The sequence below is a fragment of the Triturus cristatus genome, chromosome 4_1 (assembly GCF_964204655.1).
Source record: "Triturus cristatus chromosome 4_1, aTriCri1.1, whole genome shotgun sequence".
Lineage (NCBI taxonomy): Eukaryota > Metazoa > Chordata > Amphibia > Caudata > Salamandridae > Triturus > Triturus cristatus.
The window spans coordinates 1,223,350,088-1,223,371,804 of NC_140585.1; the positions used below are offsets into that span (position 1 = coordinate 1,223,350,088).

The 21,717-nt window shown below is 44.7% G+C and overlaps 1 protein-coding gene across 11 annotated transcripts in view; it reads left to right on the forward strand.

Annotated features, from left to right (window-relative positions):
- Positions 1–21,717, forward strand: part of ARHGAP9 (Rho GTPase activating protein 9) — a 921,400-nt gene that overhangs the window by 273,445 nt on the left and 626,238 nt on the right. For all 11 annotated transcript variants that reach the window (XM_085654614.1, XM_085654612.1, XM_085654615.1 and 8 more), the window contains 2 exons: positions 19,110–19,217; positions 20,685–20,746. In XM_085654614.1, the coding sequence (XP_085510740.1) occupies positions 19,110–19,217; positions 20,685–20,746 (170 nt within the window). The remainder of the gene's footprint in view (positions 1–19,109; positions 19,218–20,684; positions 20,747–21,717) is intronic.

A 21,717-nucleotide genomic window follows, 5' to 3' on the forward strand; every position in this document is an offset into this window, starting at 1 on the left:
CCAGAGCAGTCAAAGGCCGTGTGCTGCAGGGTGTAGGGTGTTCATGGGGGCCATGCCCTGCACCCCACACCATGTCACGCCCAGTGATGGACATTTATTTTTCATTAAAGAAAACATAGAAATTCACAAAAAAAAACAAAGGTTAAAGTGACGTTACGGTTAGGAATTGTAATAATAGCTAACTTTAAATTAAGAAAATGTAAAAATTCATTACAAAAATAAAGGTTAGAGGTGTGTTATTGTTAAGTGAAAATGTCAGTTAATACATACCATTTAAAACAAGGAAAATCCCTGAAGTTCACCAGTTATAGGTATCCCAAGTAACTTTAACTTGTGCCCTAAAGTAACTATAACTCATACCCTTGCCTTGCACTGCTAATTGCTTCCTGTGTTACATCACTTATGACATGTTCTATGATATCATTGATAACATCACTGCAACATCTGAAATGACATCATTGGTAACAACATTGTGTATGGTGAGGATGCGAGTTATAGTTATGTAGAAGGCCGGCTTAGTATATGGTGCTCACTTATATAAGTGTAGCATCCTGCACTAATCCAGACAACCCTTATGTTGATTTTAGCTGTCGTAGACAACCTTAGAAAGCTCTTTAGGTGGTAGTTGTGGAGAGCAGCCGTCATTAGTCCAGAAGGAGTGTGAAGCAGCTTATTTTACCAGTACTAACCGTATTGTGTAGGTTAAGTGAAAAACAACCACACCGTGTAGTTATAAAAATGGGTATTTATTATAAACACTCACTAACACATTGCAATATCTCCTACCCGGAGATATAATCACAATACACACAATCCTTCAATAATAGAACAGGTAAGTAGCACAAAGAAACACAAGGAGACGATGGATGGAGCGCTGAAACTTTTCAGATAGTCACCCCCAGTCACAGATCTGCCATTGGAAGATAAGGAGAATAAGGCTTCTTATGAAGATGTGTGTAGTGTGAATGCCGGAAGCTTGCATTTAGGTGGAAAGGCATTCAACAAGTTTGAAAAGAATATTCATTGTTTTAGGTGTGGTAACACCAATCATGTTGCATTGTCACCTTCAATCTCCGCATTAGGTAATGAATGTATAAAAGGGGGAGTCACCCTGCCAGTGCTATTATTGCTTCTTTTGAAATCCATAGAACCAATAATAGCACTACAGTCAAGGTTTCGTGTGTCAGCGAAGATTGGAGTCACAATTGAGAGGGTGGTAGCAATATGGCTTATTATTATCCATTAAAGAGTTTGGTGGGTGTGTGGAGAAGCAGGAAGTAATGAGACAACCCAAGTGTGTATTGATAGTGCGTGTATTGAATGTGGACCTGGAACAAATGGCATATTCTGGTTTACAATAGACAAAAGTTACAAAGGAATACTTTGTGCAAACGTTTGTAGACATGTTGTGTTTAGACACCCTAAAGTAATCAGATATATTCGCAGAAAGCTTTGATGGTTCCAGAATATATTTTGTGGGTTATGAGGACGTTGATATTGAGTTTAAGGCAGATTGGCCTATATTAATTTGTATATGGTAGCTAAGGGTATGAATGTTTTAGTGTTGAGAGACCAGTGGAAACTGGGAATGATTCTCAACCCTAGAAGTAAGGAGCCTGTTTTGATTGTAACTGGTGGTAAAAATAAGGACTGAATGATTAGTCAATTTCCTAAGGTATTCACAGAAAATTTGGGGAAGGTGGAAGGTGAAGAGTAGCGCAATACCCGTGGAACAGAAACTTGAAGGAGAGACAGTGAATATGAGAGAGGAATAAAAGGTTATGTTGGAGGGAATGGTTGACAAGCGAATAATCGAAGAAGTGGAGTCATCTGAGTGTCACCCACAGCCAAATATTAATGAGGTGGTGTGCATGCTGAAAGGAGCCAGAGTGTTTTCAACATTGGATTTTCGTTCAGCATATGACCACATAGAGTCAACTGAAGAATCAAAACACCTTGCTATATTTCTTTCTCCCCAAGGATTGTTCCAGTTCAAAGGGATACCCTTTGGCTTGGCATCAGCGCCTCTGTGTTTCATAGCCCAATATTTCACATTTTAAGAGACATAGATACATTTGTGAAATGCTTCCATATATATATAATATACATATATTTTCCCAGAATGAACAAGAATATATGAAACATATCATGGAGGTATGCAAACGACTAGAGTTTCATGGGCTGACTGAAGAAGAAAAAGTGCTCATTTTTCTTTGACTCGGTTGAATATCTTGGACACACCATATCTGGAAATGGAGTAGGTCCAAAGCAATCCTTGTTGGATCAATTAATAATGCCCCTGCTCCAAATTATAAAGAGAAGCTGCTATCATATGCAGTTTTATGCTAGTATTATAACTTTTGCCACCAAAATGGAACCTCTAAGAGAGCAAACTTGGAACAAAACAGTTTAAAAGGGCAGAGAGGCAACAAAGAGCGTTCCAACAAATCAAAGAGGAAATTGTGCAAGCGCCCTGTAGGAAGTTGGCTCTTCATATACTATACCAAAAAGAGATACAGTGTTCAGAGAGTCCAGTAGATCCCCAGAGGCTATAATAGATAATACTAATGCTCTCTTTTGTGGTAGTGTGGGCGAGCAGTTAGGCTTATCAGGTGGCAATGTTAAGCATTTGTTGTACACACAGCGGCAATAAATGAGACTCACACTCAATTAACAAATCCGAGGCCAATTTATAAAAAAAATAATTAGTCATGTTTATTTTGTAGAACCACAGAACTTTATCTTGGCAAAATACGTTTTGCAATAGAAATACGTTTCAATGTAAAAAGTGGACACTGCTATTTTAAGACTTTGCTATGTTAACCTATGAGAGGAAGAAAACATTCAGCATATATATGGGTAACATCGACTTACAAGACAAATCTTCGAGTTAATCTCAGTATTGGGCAAGGTCAGTTCAGCACCAACAGTGCACCACGAGCGGCTCAGGGGTGGCCGTGTGCAGATTGCAAGTTCGAGGTCGGGCGCCCAATACAAATCAAAAGGAACTCTGGCAATTGGACAGAGGCTGCTTGCAGCGGTTTGGAGGACCAGTCTCCGAGGGTTGAGTCTAATACTGGACCGGGCGCAAGGCAGCACCAACACTCCACCATCAGAGGCACAAGGGCGGCCGTGTGCACTGTGCCAACACAACATCAGGTGACCTGTAGAAAGCAATGGAGACAGGCCAAATTGGAAAAAGGCTGCAGGCTCAGGCCAAGAAGCCATTCACAGGAAATCAACAGTTGTAGAGGTAAGTTGCGATACTTGGGGACATAAGAACACCTTTTGTCCTCTTCACCAAGACTAAGGGTGGACGAGTGCAGGGGTGCCTTTTGGTGTCGGAAATGTCTTACTGGAGTAGGTCGTGATTAGGGGGGTCTCGGTGCAGAGGCTGCTGGTGACAGTGAGGAGCCCGGGACAGGTCAACTCATGGTGGACTCAGGCTCTGGAGGGCTTGGGAACCTTACTGGAACCGGTGGGCCATTTGGACTGAGGCTGAAGGCGTTGTGTGCAGCAGTGGAACCAGGGGCAGGCTTTGCGGTTCTACAGGTCACAATCTTTACTTTGAAGAGGGTTCCTGGGACATCTTGGTTTTTATCAAAGGCAGGCAGTCCTTCCAAGGTTCTGGAGGCTGCTGGGCTGCAGGACGAGTCGTCTATTGGTTATTGTTAGAATTGGGGGTCTCTAGTTGGCTGAGCTAGGTACCTTAGTCCAAATAGGGTCCTTGCTTCTAGTCAGGGTAAGGAGGGACACACCCTTAGATAATCCCTGCTCACTCCCGGTTAGCTTGGCACGAGCAGCCAGGCTTATCTCCAAGGCAATGTGTAAAGTATTCGCAACCACACTCCCAGTAACACAGTGATAACACCACAAATGGACACCGCACTGGTTTCATAAAAATAGCTGTATCTTTATAAAAAGGAATACAATGAGACCAAATGATAGAAATCCAACATATGCGTATTCGTAATAATTCACTTGGCCGGTTATTAGGCCAGCAATCACTTGTAGGTTCTTGCGGTATTAATGAGCAACTCACGATCTCTAATGCAGTCCTAATGCAATGCTATGCAGTTCGTAATGCAGTTTGTAATGTAGTAATAAGACTGTCCTTTTTTTAATTTTTTTATTGACATTTTCAAAAAACATCTTACATTTACAACACAACAAGCCAGAATGGTGTTACAGCAGCACAAAATGTATAGTAGTCATGATCTATATATTTCAAAATACAGGTAATAACACTGAGCGACCCACGTATGTATCACTGCGAAAGGTATAGTCATCACAACTTCTAGTAATAAGACAGTCCTTAATGCAAGAATCAGGCAGTTCGTAAAGCAAGAATAATGCGATTCGTAATGCAAGAATCAGGCAGTTAGTAATTCAATAATGATGTGGTTCGTAATGCAAGAATCAGGCAGTTCGTAATGCAATAATAATGTGGCTCGTAATGCAAAAATCAGGCAGTTCGTAATGCAAGAATATTGCGATTCGTTATGCAAGGATAATGCTGTACGCCAATCTGAGCAGTCAACTTGAGCCCCCACTAGGCCCCAACACCAGAGACAACAGTCATAAGCTTACAGGGACGGCTACGGTACTGCTGGGCAGATACGGGCCGCTCAGGGACTAAGCGCGTCTTACGCGGTGCAGTGGGAGAGGGCTCGGAGCACTCCTGTACTCCTCCTGCACACCTCCCCCGGCCCCACACGCTTGCGACTCCCGACCGGAGTCCAAGCCTTACCTGGGGGGGTGCGCTGCCTCTCTCTCCGCTTGTCGGACGTCCTGCTGGGCGATCCTGTCACGTTGCAGCTCTGTGGCTAGGCGACGCTGTAGCCGGACGGATTATGGCACTGCCTTCTTCATTGATGATCTTGGGCAGATTCCTTTCGGTGAACAGCGATTACGATCCCTTTCACCTTGTAGCTTCCTTAGCTTCAAGAAATCCTTTAGCACGTTGCGGCTCGGGTCGGCAGCGCTGATCCTTACTCACAGCCTCCGTTACGATGACGGCTCGGGCCACAAACAGCAATACAGCAGCATGGACGATGTTTCACGCTACGGGGGCAATACGATCACGGGGCACCTCGTGAACAGTACCACGGACCACACGGCAGTCTTCCGGAAATCCTGTAGCACGTTGCGGCTCGGGCCGGTGGCGCTGATTCTTACTCACAGCCTCAGTTACGATGACGGCTCGGGCCAAAAACAGCAATACAGCAGCGTGGACGATGTTTCACGCTGCAGGGGCAATGCAATCATGGGGCACCTCGTAAACAGTACCACAGACCACAATGCTGTCTCAGGCGTGCAAAAAGCACACGCACACATCGTCGCTGAGACACAGTCCTTAGTTTCAAGTAAGCCTTTAGCACGTTGCGGCTCAGGCCGGCGGCGGTGAGCCTTACTCACAGCCTCAGTTACAATGACGGCTCGGGCCACAAACAGCAATACAGCAGCGTGGACGATGTTTCATGCTGCAGGGGCAATGCGATCACGGAGCACCTTGTAAACAGTACCACAGACCACACGGCAGTCTCAGGCATGCAAAACCACCAAGTGCTGAGACACAGTTGGAAACTTTTATGTTCCTGAGTTTCCACAACAGGGGACCAGCTCTCCTCGGGCCCTTGGAGACACGCTACTTCATGACACAGCACACAGCAAAGTCCTCACAAGCAGGGGGACACAGCACACAGCAAAGTCCCTTGTCCTCTCCTTAGTCAAATCAGCAAACTGCAGGCCAGCCCCAGAACACACACAAGAGCAGTCCTTCTCTTCAGTCTCTTCAGCTGTTCTTCTTTGGCAGAGGTTCCTCTTGAGCACAAAGTAGGTTCAATCCTTTTTCAGTATGGATTTCAGTCTTGAGTTCAGGGGCTTCAGTTCTTACATTTATACCCTTAAATGCCTTTGAAGTCTTTGTGTTCAGGGGACTCAGACCTCTGTCCAAACCACACCTGGGTGTCTTCCTGCCAGTGCACACCCTCCTCCTTTGATAGTCAGGGTCTGGGGCCCAGACGCTCAGCAGGAGGTGGAGCCATCCTCTGGTGGCAACAACACAGTCCTCATCACATCCAGGGGGCTACTCCTCCCCCCCACATCAAACGCAGGCCAACCTGTTGTTGTCTCACCTACTCCTCCCTGGGGTCAGGACACTTCCCAGACCCTGTCACATCCAAACCCAGGCAGGCAATATACAACCAGGCAGAGGCACACAGGATGGTTTAAGACAAGAAACCAGCCACTTCTAAAAGCATGGTTTCTAAACACACAATTCAAAAACCATCTTCACAAAAAGATCTTCTCAAAAAGATGTGTTATTAAATTCTGAGTTCAGGCACACTAAACTCCATCTCCATCTTATGCCTATGAGAAGATATGCTGGAAACATGGGACACAGCATTCTCCATTCTGTCCTATGGACAAGATGGCCTTGCATAAGTGAAAAACGAATTTGGCAGTATTTCACTGTCAGGACATGGTACACACTTCAGTACATATCCTACCTTTCACATACATTGCACCCTGCCCAGGGGGGTACCTTGGGCTTACCATAGGGGTGTCTAATGTGCATAAAAAGGGAAGGTAAGGCATGGCAAGTGGGAGCACTTGCCAGGACAACAAGGCAGTTAACAAACTGCGTGCAGGCACTGCAGTGGCAGGCCTGAGATCTCTTCTTAGGGCTACTTGTGTGGGTGGCACAATCAGTGCTGCAGGCCCACTAGTAGCATTTGCATTACCATCCCTGGCACACATAGTGCACTTTACTCGGGACTTTACTAGTAAGACAAACATACCAATTATGGCCAACCAATTACCATAACACTTTATACAGGGAGCACCTGCACTTTGACACTGATCAGCAGTGGCAAAGTGCCCAAAGCATCTAAGTCGGCAACATTATGTCAGAAAAAGGTCTAGGAGGAAGGCAAAAAGTTTAAGGAACTTTGGCCAAAAAGGGCCAAGTCCAACAGTTATGGATCATCAAGGGCTGCAGACAGGTCGGTAGGGCTAGGGCCAAGTTAGTGGTTTTGTTCAGTCTTCTCTGCGGGTGCTACTCTGTATTGTCCAACTCTTCTTAGGTTGTCAGGAAATGAAATTCAGGGTCTGGGGGTGCCACCTAAATACTAGATTTAGGGGCGTTACAAGGGAGTGACAGGTAGTGGCCAATGGGCATCTTACCTGGGGTGTCTACATTCTCTATCTTGCCCACCTCTTGTGGGAGGGGGATATGGACTTAACCTTGATTGGATAAGTCCCACCATCTTCAAGATGGTGGGCACTGAAAAGTGTACCTCACCTCCAGCACCTGAGGGGTGGAGTTGGCAGAGGGGGGCACACCTCATATTCTTTCTATATTTTCCCACCTGTCCTACTGACAAAAAGAGAGTGAGGTCAGGAAGGGGGCCTGCTACCTCATACAGGAGAGGCTAGGGTCCCATTACACAGACAACAACGCTTTTGAAGCTCCCCGCCACAGATGGATCTACTTGAGCAGTGGGAGGTATGATCACCTCCACCCAGGAAAGGCATTGTTCTCGACCTCAGAACGTGCAGGCCCTCTCCCTATGAGGTCAGAACACTCTGGTGGTAGCATGCTGGCTTAGGTCAGTCAGTGACCACACTAAGGGTTGGTAGGTTTCAGGGGACTCCTCTAAGGTGGTCTTCTGTGTGCACTTTTTAACAAATCTGACACTGAAATCTGTGTATGGTTTATTATGCTGAGATGTTCGGTACCAAACATCACATATTTCAGTGAAGTCATCATGGAGCTGGGGAACTCGTAATGACGAGTATCCAGCTCATGTACTTACTATGGCTTCCCTGGTCACTTAAAATATCCAGGAATCGGCAAGGATATTGCAGGGGCATAACTGCTCATGCCCTCACAGGAGATATAGTGCACCCTGCCTTAGTGCTAAGGTCTTCTAGAGCGGTGTTTTAACTATATCTCATGCAGTGTCTATGTTTCAACTCTTCAGTTTTGTCTGCACCAAGACATGCAGGCTACAGTGGCAGTGTGCATGTACTTGGTGAGGGACCCCTTAGGGTGGCACAATTTGTGCTACAGCCCTTATAGACCTTCTTTAACCTCAAGGCCCTGGGTACCTTTTATGAGGGACTTAAAATGTGAGCTAAAGGGGTGCCAATTGTGGAAACAAAAGATACAGTTTAGGGAAGGAGATCTGGCATAGAAGACCTGGTTGGCGGGGACCCTGTGTACTTCCAGTCAAAACAACATAATTTTCCTGGCAAAAGGTGGGGGCTATCCATGTCCAAAAGAGGTACTTACCTACACGCCCACAGTCAACCCTTTTTATTTGAACAAAGCTTGTATTACGGTAGATGCCAGTTTATATGGTATTGGAGGAGTGCTGGCTCAGAAATGTGGATGTGGTGTTGTGTTTGCGTCAAGGACTCTGAGTGATACTGAGAGGTTGTGTGCCGTAATCGAGAAGGAATTGTGGGTATGGGCCATTGAACACTACAGCAACTATGTATGTGGGAGTAGGTTCATACTAAGGACAGACCATAAACCATTAGTTGGGATTTTGCCACCAGGTGGTGGATGGAATACCACTGAACGCATAGCTAGACTTACATCTAGGTTACAGGAGTACTACTTAAGATTTGAATATGTGCCAGGCAAGTACAATGTCACAGCTGATTCCTGTCTAGATTGCTGTGTCTTAATAGCAAAAGTGTAGATAAGCACAATGAGATCGAGATGGTTGTAAACATCAAGGACTTTGTGAGTGGAAAATTCAAAGGCATATCAGAGGATGTTTGGCAAAAAGAAGTTTGTGAAGGTGGTGTGTGGAAACTGATAAAGAAATACTTGATGGAAGGTTGGCCCAAGGAGAAATGCGTGTCTTCAGAGATTAAACCTTTTTATAGGGTATCTGGAGAATTGAAAATGGACGGGGATTTAATATTCATGGGAGGAAAGTGTGTTCCTCCAAAGTCTATGCAGGAAGACATTTTGAAACTTGCGCATGAAGGACACCCAGGAATGTCTTCTATGAAAAGGCTAATCAGGTCAAATTTTTAGTGGCCTGGTATGGATAGGATGGCGGACAGAGTGGTGAGAGAATGTGGTGTGTGTGCCAACAGTGACAAAATGCTGAAGGGGTTTCCTGCTTCTTTGAAACCTGTGTCCTGGCTGAAGCTTTCCTGGGAAAAAGTTGCTTTTGACATTTCTGGCCCGTATGAGAATTTGCCTCATGAAGCTAGATATGCCTTAGTCATAATTGTCTATAACTCTAAATGGTCTGACGTTAGATTAGTTTTGCAGGGAAACGAATCCAACATTGTCATGCATGCAAATATGTGCTAAAGGTCACAGTTGAAAATGTTATTTGTGAGGACAATGTAAGAAATAAGTTGCTTCGCTACATGGGTCTAACTCAGGAATATAACAACTTGTTGAAAGGAAGAGACACAGTATCTGAGTTATGTCCATTGTGGACAAAAAAGAAAATGTCAAATGGGAATGTCATGGATGTAGAGGAGATATCTTTAAGGGTGAAGGAGAAACAATGAAAAAAGGAAAAGTAGGTATGACGACAAATGTAGGGGAGTAAGAGAACTCACCTTTAAAGTGGGAGATTGGGTAAGAATGTTTAAACCTAGATTCACAGTGAAAGGTTGTAGGAAGCTGTCTCTCTATACAGTGCACTAAACCGAAGCACACCATGCAGAGAGTCCAGTGGGAAACGTTGTAGATGCAATAAAGGTAAGTACAGTAGGTTTCAGGAGTTCACCTTCTGGAGTTAGAGTTAAAGCGGGCCAAGGCCCAAAGTACTATCAGCAGTTCTTCGGGACTGCCTGGGTTTCACCTGGAGCAGGGTGCTGGTGAGGTTGTAGCTGGGTGTGCTACAAAGAAGGGGGCCACCTGGAAACAGGCCGCAAATGGGGACTTGGAGTCAAATCTGTGAGCTCCCAAAAGGGGCTTGAGTCGTAAGGGGTTTTGGAGCAAGGGTGCATTGCCGGTTCTTAGGTACCCGGGCCGAACGGCTTGGGTGCAGAGTGGTTAGGCCGGCTGGGCTGATGCGCAAAGAGGCTCCTCGTGGTTAGAGACAAACAGCTGACAGGGGCAAAATCAGGACAGCTTGGTTACTCATGAAGTGGGTCTCAGTGATACTGATGTCACTTGATGGCTGCTTGGTCATGGTGCTGTGAGAATCCGGACTGGACTCTAACTGTTGGTGTTGGGTATAATGCATTCGGTACCCCGGGTATTGGTGCTGCACATCTCTGGTTGGTCCTAGTGTCTTCACACGCGTTGGGGAGACAGATAGGATCTTCCAGAGCACGAGTATCTTCTCTTGGTCGTCTGCAACATAGGTTGGGCTGGGAAGCTGCAAGGCGGTGGATCGGACTCTGCTTGGAAGTGCCTGCGGGCTGGAGGGGAGTAGCTCCTCCACTCCAAGGGAGACTGTAGGCAATTTTCCAAATGCTGTCTGGCTCCCCAAGGCTTTGATAGTTCTCCAGCTTGCAGGATGAGTCCCTCGGTCACGATTGTCGAGAGAGTTTGTGAGCAGGCAAAAGTTCACAGCTCTTCTGCAGTTCTTGCTGGGCAGTGACTCTTCTTCGACCTTCTTCTCTTTATCCGTCGAATCTGAATTCTTGAATTCATGGGGTGCCACCTAAATTCTCAATTTAGTGATGTTATAGGGGAGTGACAAGTAGTAGCTAATGGGCTATCTACCTTTAGGTTGTCAATACCCTTTATATGGCCACTTCCTGTGGGAAGTGGGCATAACCCTGACCCTAGAATACTAATCCCACCCAAATCAAGATGGGGGATTCTGAAAAGTGATGTCCACATCAGCTGGTCCACCTTAGGGGTGGTGCCGGCTGAAGGTGGGCACACCTCCTATTCTTACTAATTTTACATTCTGTCTTTTCACCAAAAGTGGTGTCAGGACAGGGGGATGGCATCTCCACTGTCTGGAGAGGCCTGGTTCACATAATTTAGGCGGCAGGGCCTTTGAAGCTTACCTCCCTGGAAGGCTCATCCTGGAGGGAGGAGGTGTAAACACCGTTGCTCAGAGAAACCTTTGTTACTGGCCTCTGAGAGCGAAGGCTCTCACCTAAGGGAGTCAGAAGCTTGTCTGAGTGGCTGGCTGGCCGGGAACAGTCAGTAAACACACTAGTAGTTAGTAGGTTTTCAGGTGGCTTCTCTAAGGTGTCCTCTGGGTGCATTTCTTAATAAATCCAACACTGGCATCAGTGTGAGCTTGTCAAGATGAGATCTTTGGCATGAAACATCTGGGTGTTACAGTGAAGTCATCATTTAGCTGGAGAACTCATAATCACAGGTATATAGCCCATTTACTTGATATGGCTTCCCTGTGCACTTGTGGTATCCAAGGTGAACTTAGATATCACAGGGGCGCATCCACTCATGGAGATATGCCCACACATGGGTGTAGTGCACCCTGCCTTAGGGCTGTTAGGCCTGCTGTAGGGGTGACTTACCTTTACCACATGCAGTGCTGGGTCAGCTTGGCACATAGGGATGTGTGCCATGTTGACTCTTTTTTTAGGTCTCGCCTACGCAGCGTGCATGCTTGTGGCGGCATCCACCTTGCGGGAGCGAGCAGGGGCGCGCCACAAGCACAAGTGCAGTGCTTGAAAAGTGAAGACTCTCCCAAGCGCGCGCCCACCACTCGTGTGCTCACCTCCTGCTCCCCCTCTCTCTCACTGGCTGGTAGGTTGTTTCCTGTAGTACACTGTAAGGTTTGCGATGCAAGCCTCGGTGTGGGCTTCTCAGGCACTTGACGAAAATACTCATATGTTTTACTGAAAGTAGCGGCCATCTCTGACTGACAGAATTTTCCAGTAATGTCAAGGAAACACCTGACTGACAACCAAAAATACTAACAGGCACTCATAGGTGCCTTTTTCAAATGCTGTGTTGTCAAGAAGTACTGTTGTATTTTGAAAGAGTGACTTACATGTTTCATTTCAAATCTATTTAAGTATTCAATTCTTGTATGTAAAAGTATAATAAACAATAGAAACACATGTTTAGTCAAGCATAAATGGATATAATTGCAAAGCGCTTGCCTCTTATGTATAGGATCCCATAAATCCACATATGTAAGAAGGCCGCTACACTTATTTTCAGGGAAGTTGCGTTTCCATTTGATGTTCGGCATGTCCCTGAAATTCTTCCCTCCCAAGAAGGCGACTGCACGTGGTAGGGTAGAGTCGTGCATGCTTCCCTGGAACGTGTCTTGTGTCATGGCAGCTCCCATTGAATAGGCAGAGGTAGATAACATTGTCTGGACTCTCTCTGAAGGTACGGTGAAGGTGCAGTGTTGGTAGAGTAAGGGTCTCTGGTAAAGAATGTTGTCCACGATGCTGTTTGGAAAGAGGACACGCTTCAAAGACGTATGACTTGGAGTGTGGGTGTGCACAGATACCATGGTGGTCTGAGTGACTACACGTGGATCTCGACCATCTCACGTGCATAGCTGAACATTTTTCAGATTATTTTGTGTGACCTTTCGGTGCTTTATGGGATACATCATGTAACAACTTGCTGAGGGTCATAACATCCAAGAAACTGGGTACATTTTGAGAACTACTGTAGCAAGTTCGATGTTAGGGTCTAAAAGTTACTCTAAGCACTATTTAAGTTGTCATACAAGGTCAGTCATTTACATCCCATTTATAACATGGTCCGTGCTCCTACATTTTTTATGGCTTTAGAGCCCATTCTTCATTGTATAATGAAAACGGTCAAATGTGCACCTGGTTATAACAAGCAACTTTGCAAGTGAGTGACTGAGCGCACAGCCAATCTTCTTAACATTGAAAACTGCCTGGGAAAGCTTGTGATGCGAAGCTGTAGTGAATGTCGCAACTTTAGAAACAGGTTCGTGTTTAGTGATCCTTTCAATGCAGCCAGCTGTAGTTTATATGGCTAGTCCATTCATGGGAATATAAGTCCCAAATTTTGTGAAAAAGAATGTCCTTGTGTGTTGTAACCGGTGCTCATGTAAAGCGCTTCAATACCTTCGGGTCGAGTTCACGCTATAAAAAATCTGCAAAAAAACCCCAAGAACTGGCCCATGACAGGAAGGGAACAATTTGCGCCTCACCGCAATTCATCATGCATTTTCCAACCGTGAGACCCCTCTAAGTGCATTAATTCTCAACTGAATTTTCCGCCTTTAATTCACAAGCCATTTTGATTCTCAGAATAATGTGTCTGGCTCAATTATTTTGAATGATGGATAAAGGGAGAGTAGCATTATAATTTCAAGGGACTCATTACCAACTGCTGCAAAGTTGGGATCTTCACTACGCCTGACAAAAAATTACAGGCTAGATAGTACCCTCAGTGGCGCACTGACTGCACTGCTTCGCTTACTTGCGACATCCCACTCGGCAATTCATCAAAATTATATTGGGTTTGGCTGCATTTTTGTTTTGGTTTTGGCAGTAAAACAGCAGATAAGAGTTGTTTTGTATAAGTATTTCACAGAGATGGGTGTACAACGCTCTCAAGTCTGTGCACGCGTTAAGAAAATTGTAAGAACATTGCACCTTCTTATTTCAGCATGCATTTGTTTTGGTGACCTTTTGGACCAATTGCAGGACTCCTTGGTCGTGTATGTTTAGGATGTTTATTTATTATTTTTGGAAAGAATACCATTATCTGTTGTGATCTCAATGAAAGGGCAGACAGTACAGTAGAGTGGCCAATTCTATCTACTCCTTGTGTGGTGTTTTTTTTTGGTCTAAATGTTTTTATTTAAGTATCAAACTGTTGCTACCCCAGTACTTTGTTAAGGTCCTTACAGAAAGCGCTCCCCACTATTGTGTTATATTCTTTCTCCAAAAAATAACAGTCTTGCCAGGACTGAGTCCCAGCTGCTATCTGCACTGCTCTATGGATGTGATCAGACCAGATAGCAGCACCATAGTATTTCAGTGGGCTCAGTCGGCAGGCCTCCTGTGAGTGACTTCATAACTAATCAGTACAGTACGCTGTTCTACCACATACTTTAAAAACATTGCCAAAGCCAATAGCTCTGTCTAAGCACTTATGAGGTCCCAAAGGCGAGACCTATTGGCTACGCCAATGCTTGTTTTTATTTGCACCAAGACACGCAGGCTGCAATGGCAGTTTGCATGAGGTTGGTCCCTTATGGTGACACAATTCGTGCTGCAGCCCTTAGGAACCCTTTTTCGTTTCAACGCCCTAGGTAACAGTGATACCAATTACTAGGGACTTACATGGAGACTAAAGTAGTGCTAATTGTGGAACAATGGTACAGTTAAGGGAAAGAACACTGATACTGGGGACCTAGTTAGCAGGAACCCAGTACACGTTCAGTCAAAGTTGCATCAGATACAAGGCAAAAAAGTTAAGGTAACCATGTCATAAAGGGGCACTTTCCTACAAAGGTGATTCATAATGTGTTTGAATGTTGAAAGTTGTGAAGGTAAATAAGAGCAGTGTGGTCACTCAGGATGGAAAAAGTGTGGAAGTTAAGGAAAGTGGTCGAATGCAGAGGTGAAAAAGTATATGGTAATGAAGTTGGCCAGTTGGAAGGAAGTCAAAGCGTTTTATGAAATAACAAACCAAGTATAAGAAGCTCTGTTGCCAGTGCATTGAGTGGCAGCCTCTCTACTGAGATAGGTAGCCAAAGTGGTGACATTGAGAATGTTGTGTTGGAAACAAATGTGAATGGATCATTCGATGCTGAGTCTGTGGCATCTAGAGTAAAGAGAGAATGCAAGATTAGTCGTCCACCGGTCAAGTTTAATGACTACATATGATTTGCCAATTTAGTATGTTTTCTTTTTGTTGAGTTGTTTAATTATGGGCAGAGCTGTGTTATATTTGCTTAGGCAAATGACTGTATATATGTTCCAAAGCAGTTCTTGTTCTGCTGACAGTAAGCACGCTCTAGAATCCTACATAGAAAGTCAGTTTCCAGTGGACTTGCTAGAGTGTAGTACTGTGGTACTGTGCTGCACTTAATAAAGGAATCTTTTATATCAACATCATGAATATGGATTTCAACAGGGCATAAGGAGCTGTCTGCACTAAGTTAATGCATACAGCAGAGTCCCTTTCACCTCACTCTGGTGCTGCAGGAGCTGTTTTTAACACCCCCATCAGCTCCTTCCTTGCCCTTCCATTTTCCTCTCACATCCTGCTGCCACCCACTATTAAACCACCTAAACAAACTACTTGGCACCAGCGTGAGACATTAATACTCATGTGAGTTGGAGGAGCTGTGATGTTTGCAATCAGAGGGCAGCCACAACTCTGATGTAATTAGTCAGGGACTTACCTCTGAACACAAAAGGGGCTCCTTGCTGCCTTACGTTATTCCTCAGCAGCAGTGAGTGTGCCAAATTTCTTTTGCCCTGGGCGCTACCCTGACAAAGGTCGGCTCTGTCAACATGAATGTCATGTTTTTACTTAGGACCTTTGTGAATTTTTACTGTATGATTTCCAAACCTTTTTCAGACTAACCCTTCTCTTGATTCCATCTACTTCAAGACTCAGGTTTTCACTCAACTGGTCCTTGTTAATCAGGGGTCATACTGGTAACCCCTCGCCAAAATGAGAGGATTTCAGAATCTCTTTATTGAAAATTTCAATTCAGTACAACAGGGTACGACATGATCACCAAATACATCATAGTATGACAGGAGATCAAGCATCGCATAGCAAACAGACAGAGCGTATGGTTTATGGCCAATTGGAGAAAAATAAGACCAGCGATACATTGTCAGATTACAAGGTCATCCTCAATATGGCGTGCTACAAAACAGACAGGGGAAAAACACAGAAACAACAGGGTACATCAACTGCAGGTCAAGGTTGTCAACGTACAAGCCAAATTTAGGAGCAGTATTGTAGTGTAATGCAGATATGGGTGCTATTCACAGCGTGAGAGGGATAGATCAGCTATTGAGGTGAAGCCCTGGGAGGAGGGTCAGGCAAAGCGCTGCGCACTTATTTTTGGCGGGTTGAAGCAGGTGAAATCTAAGCGTGTGAGATATTGATTAAGTGAGACGCCAGACAGATTGAAATTTAGCCTCAGTCCAAGTTGAGTTATGGGAGAGTTGTTCCCTCACCATCACGTGCCATAAGCGAGAGAGCCACTGAGCAGCAGATGAGTGCGTTGTCTTTTTCCATGTCAATCCCACTATGCATGCAGCATGTAGCTAATAAGTTTCCAGTCGGCATGGGTCATCGCTTCCAAGGCAATAGGTAGGACACCAAGAATAATTATGAGGTAGGAGGCGGGGAGTGGGAACCCTACAGTGGCCTTAATGTGACCCAAGATCGCCTTCCAATAAGTAGGAATAAGGCTGCAGGACCACTATATGTGGCAGAAATCTTCCACTACCAGCCCGCACTGCCTGCAAAGGGAGGAAGTAGATGGGTAAATGGAGGAAAGGCGAGTCGGTGTATAATACCATTGGAACATTAGCTTGTATGATGTTCCCCTGAGGGATATGCTATTGTATGTTTTGGGTATATTGCACCATAGGGTCTCCCATTGTTTGAGTGAAATGCCCTTTGTGGTGGTAGTTTGCCAAGAAGTTTGGTATGTGTGGGTGCGAGGGGATGTGGAGTGTTGAAGCGTGTGGTATGTGTTGGATATGAGTCTCCTAGACCGATCATACACCCTCAACAGCTTTTCTAAGGTCAACCCCAGGATAAATGGAGGGATGCAACGCCCGATGCAGCAGTTGGCAATATTGCAATCTCGCTGTCTCAGGGAGGTGGTAGTCAGCCTTGCACTGGTCGAAGGACTTTCTGGAGGTCCCAACGAAGATGCCACACAACGTCCTACAGTCTCCAATCCCCCAGCTAGCAAAGGACTGGGGCAGCAGCACAGGTGTTAAATCAGGATTACTTGCAATAGGCGTATTAGGAGAGAGGAAGGTAGTAAGTCCCTTCTTAGCCAGTAGTGTGTCCCATATGTCAAGAACTGTCTTAGTGGGGGTAGCAATATAAGCATTGTGCGGTTGGGTGTGTTTGGGTATCCAGTGTAGATCCATAGAGGCTGGCAGGCTACTGCCAGGTTTATGTGGACCCAGTGCTTCTCACTCTCCCGCACCACCCATTCAGAAATATATCGTAAGTGGGCGGCTCAGTAATATTTAAGAAGGTTAGGGCAGGCCAGGCTGCCCCTGTCTCGAGACTGCATCATTAAGGAGTTAGATATCTTTGGCCGCTTCCTGCCCCAGATGAAGGAACTTTTGTCTTGTTGCAAGCGTGTGATATCCTCATGTGGGATTGGAGTGGGCAAAGACTGGAATAGGTAGAGAACCCAGGGGAGAACATTTGTTTTTATGACATTAACCCGGACCTCCAAGAGATGTGGAGGCGTTTCCACTAACAAGCATCCGCTTAAATGGAGCGAGGTAGTTGCAGTCAGTTAGCCCGTGACCAAGATGTGAGTGTAGGAGTGAGGTTTAGACCCAGATATCGAATCTTATCTGGGGACTATTAGAACGGTGACAAATCTTACAGTGCAGGAAGGTACTGCTGGGGTGTGGTCAGATTGAGTGTGCACAATTTGAACATGTAGATTTTGAAGGCAGATACTGGCTCAAAAGCAGTCAGGCAAGCAATAATGGCCAGGAGAGAGATAGAGGGCTGAGAGATAGTGAGCAAACGAGTATCCATGAAAAAGCTAATCTTATGGTCCCAGCCACCAAAGAGGATACCCACCACAACAGCAGTTCAGTGGATGGTGATGGCCAGCGGTTCAACTACTAGGGCAAATAAAAAGGAGAAACAATGGACACCCCATTAATACGGAAGTGTCTGCTGCGACATAAGAGGCCATGATTTTAGTAATCATGCCCAGCCCCAGTCCCACCTTGCCCAAGACTGTTCGAAAGAAAGAACAATTTACTCTATCAAAAGCCTTCTCCATGTCAAGCGAAAGTAGGCATGCCCCAATGTGGTAGCAGTGGGACTTCTCAACAAGTGTGCTATTTGGTGCTCATTATCCGCCCCCTGCTTGGGATTTCTTTGCATGCTTGCCTCTACGAAACTTGCCTGGAGAAGGACTAGTCTCGCTTGACATGTGACAGAGTCTGACGTAGCACCAAGGACCTGTCTCAGCAACAATCCGTCTCAACAAGGTGTCATCAACCCCTCACACCAGCAGCTTGGGGGTGGGTTGTGCCACAGGGCAGTGAATGTAACATACAAATCTTTAACATGTTTAGGCTCCTTTGACTTTGCTCTGAGACACTAGCTTCCAAACTTAAATACAACTACTAGAAAATAATATATAGTTGTCGGATGGGAGAACACATGTAACAAGGGAGCATGAAATATGGAGGGAAGGAGGGAAAAGCGAGAGGGAAGGATGGATGGAGGGGCAAGAAGGATGAGTGGATGGATGAATGAACGGACAGAAAGGTTGATAGAAAGGTGAATGGGTAAAATGGTGAATGGATTGGTGGGTAGATGTGTGTGAAGAGATAGAAAGTTGGATGGATGGAGAGAAAGGTGGATGTAAATGAGGGTGAATTGATGGATGTAAAGGAGGATAGAGGGGAGGATGGAGAACGGAAGAATGATGTAGAGATGGATGGCTGGATGGATGAAGAGAAGGAATGGTGAATCTGTAAGACCATCCACTGCTGTGGTGAAAAGATTTAGAGGTTAGAAGTTGTGATGAAAGGTGAAGGATGATGATATGACAAACAGCAGCAGCAACTAAACACTTAGGGCCTTGTTGCAAATGGCGGGGTAAAGTCAATAGCTGGCGCAAACAGTATTTGCTTCAGCCATTGAAATCCAAGTTGTGAGAAATGACCGCACTCTATGGTTTTTCCACGAACAGAGCACAAATACAGATTTCGGGTGTGGTCCAAATGCATCCTTACGCTGTTCCTCATTCTGACCTCATTAACTTTGAATGGACCCGTGTAATCCTGCATAGCTCAGTAACAGACGTACTCCTCTGCTATTATACCACCAGATAAGTCCTGCCCAATAGTGACGAGGGCCTAAATGTCAGTATGCCCATCGAATGTACCATCATCATTCATATGTACATGACGTGGAGTTTTCTGTCTCTCTACATAAATAGGCCACTCATCGAAGGAACCTGTCACACCACGACCTTGAACGTTTCACAGAGACAAAACCGTGTCCAGCAGTACCCAAGGCGTCCGCCAAGGTCGATGACATGCCCCACGTGAGTCTTAATAGTTGTTGCTTCCTTATAACTTACTAATTTGTGTTAATAGAAAGGACGGGCTCCCCATGCAGTTCATGCTGTTGTTGTTTCAGCCCTATCTTTCTAGATTTTTAAGTGCAAACTCTATTGATGTTTACATTTTCTTCTCAAATAAAGGAGTTTGCTACTTTTCACAAATTTTAGAGATTGAGGGCTGTAGCGAATTTACTTGCTGATCACGTTGTCTAATTGGTTCGGTTTAAAAAATGTTGATCTTGCATACTTTACATACCTCCTAATGATGGAATGGAAACGTCCTTTATAAACAAAACCAGTATGACCTGTACAAGTAGACAGCTTGTCCTTTTAATCGTTTTTGTAACCTGAACATACTGACCTGCTATGGCTGTGACAACAATCAAATGTATAGAATCAGAAGAGCAAAGTGAATGATCTTAAACAATAACTTGCACCAGAAACCGCTGTATCTTCTTTAGCATAGGTTAATTCGGCAGAAGCTCGAGTGCAGATTGTGGTATGTTATGTCATGTTACAGCGATTTTGTATAGTGCAACATCCACCATTTCCAATATCATCTAGTGTTGTTTGATCTTAGTTTCCTGGTGATCCAGAAGGCAGGGTGTTCACACGGATGATAAGGCTGTTCACCCTGAGCCTCATTCAGTGTCAGTTTGTACCCTTAATTAAATGCGGCTGCGTATCTTGAAAGTAAAGGTCTCTTTTGGTCTAGAATTAGACATTTTATGGAGGGTCTGAAGTCTTCATCTGGAGCATTGCGCCGCATTTGAGGTGTAATCTAGCATATTTCATGCAGGCCTTGAGGCCTCACCTTGAGTATTCTATCAAGTTCTTGAGTCCTCATTTAGAGTGTTCACTTCTGAAACTCACCATGAAGTCTTTTTAGACAGTCATTTTTTACTAATGAAGGTACGTGATTGGGTGGAGAGTAAATGGATGGCAAATGGTGAATAATATCTAATGGGGATGGATAATAATGAGCGGTCGATAAATTGTTGGAAATGCTCGATGGATGGAGAATTGTGAATGAAGAGATGTTTAATGGATATAGTCGATAGGATGGAGTGAAGCATGATTGGCTGGAATTTTGTGAATGAAAAGAGGAATGGATGGTGAATAATTAATGAATGATGCATACATTTAGATGGCACATGAAAAGATGGCCATTATCACTCCTATGCTTATGGTCATGTATGAGAAATCCCATTTCTGATACTCACATATCTGATCGATGTAGGATGTTCACACTCTTCTTTGTCTTTTTCCTGTATCTTTCCTCTCCCTTCCTTTTTGTCATTGTTTTCTTTTTTCCTAGCTTCTTTATTCTTATCATTTCATTTTCCCCTCTATATTTTCTCCATATTTCCATGTCTTTCATTTTCTACCTCCCTTACAATTAGCATAGAATGATAATTTGTTTTATTATTTTTGTTTTTCCCACATCAGGAGGTGGAGAAAGCTGGCCAGCTAAACAAGACCAAGATAGCAGAAGGAGGGCGAAAACTGAGGTACAGAGAAAGATATATGGGATGGTGATCAGAGAGGGCAATAAAGCGTGACCTGCAAGCTGTGTTTATTAGTCAGTGGATCTATGATCATGGCTTTAGACCCTATTTTTCAGGTCTCAAATCCAGGGATGTTGGACACAGACCTTGTCCAGTACATGGTACATTTCTTCATTGAAAGCCCTTGACCCATACATGGTACATTTCTTCATTGAAAGCCCTTGACCCAGTGCTAAGTTGGAACCACAATTTGCAGCCGTACTTGATGCGCTTCTGGTGTTATATTATGGGTGGTGTTGTGATGTGTGACATAGGTAGTTTAACAGAAACAGTGCATACTGGAAGTGCAGAGTTGGTTCAGTAAAAACAGTATGTGTAGGGATTGTGCTATTATTGCAGAGATGGTTTAGAAAGCTGTGCACAAGGAGATTGCAGTATAGGCCTGGGAGTGGGAGAAACAAATTAACGCATGCTGTTATGGCAGTTGGAGGACACGTTTGGTATACTATCAGGGATTGAGGCATGGGCATTTCAGAGGTAAAGGAGCGCCTGGTGGGATTGCGGTGCTACGTGTTGCTAAAATGGGAGAGCAAAGCATGCTATGCACTGAAGTGCTTTGTATCTCAGAGATGGGAGAGCAGCATATGCCTGGGTTAAGGTGTAATGTGTCCTAGAGATGGAACATGAACACCATCTTTTATTGAGGTGCTTTGTATCTTTCAGATATAAGAGGTGAGTATGCTCGAGTTAAGGTGCTGTGTGCCCTGGGGATAGAAAAGAAGCATATGCAGAGGCAGCAGTTAAGGTGCTATGTGTCTTACAGATGGAAGAGAAGCACATGCTTTGAAGTGCGTGCTACGTGTTTTTTAGATGGAAGAGCAGATTATGCTTGACTTGAAGTGCAATGTGTTCTAAAGATGAAAGAGAGGCAGATGCTGGGTTGATGAAAGTCCAGTGTATGATGGGTTTAGTGT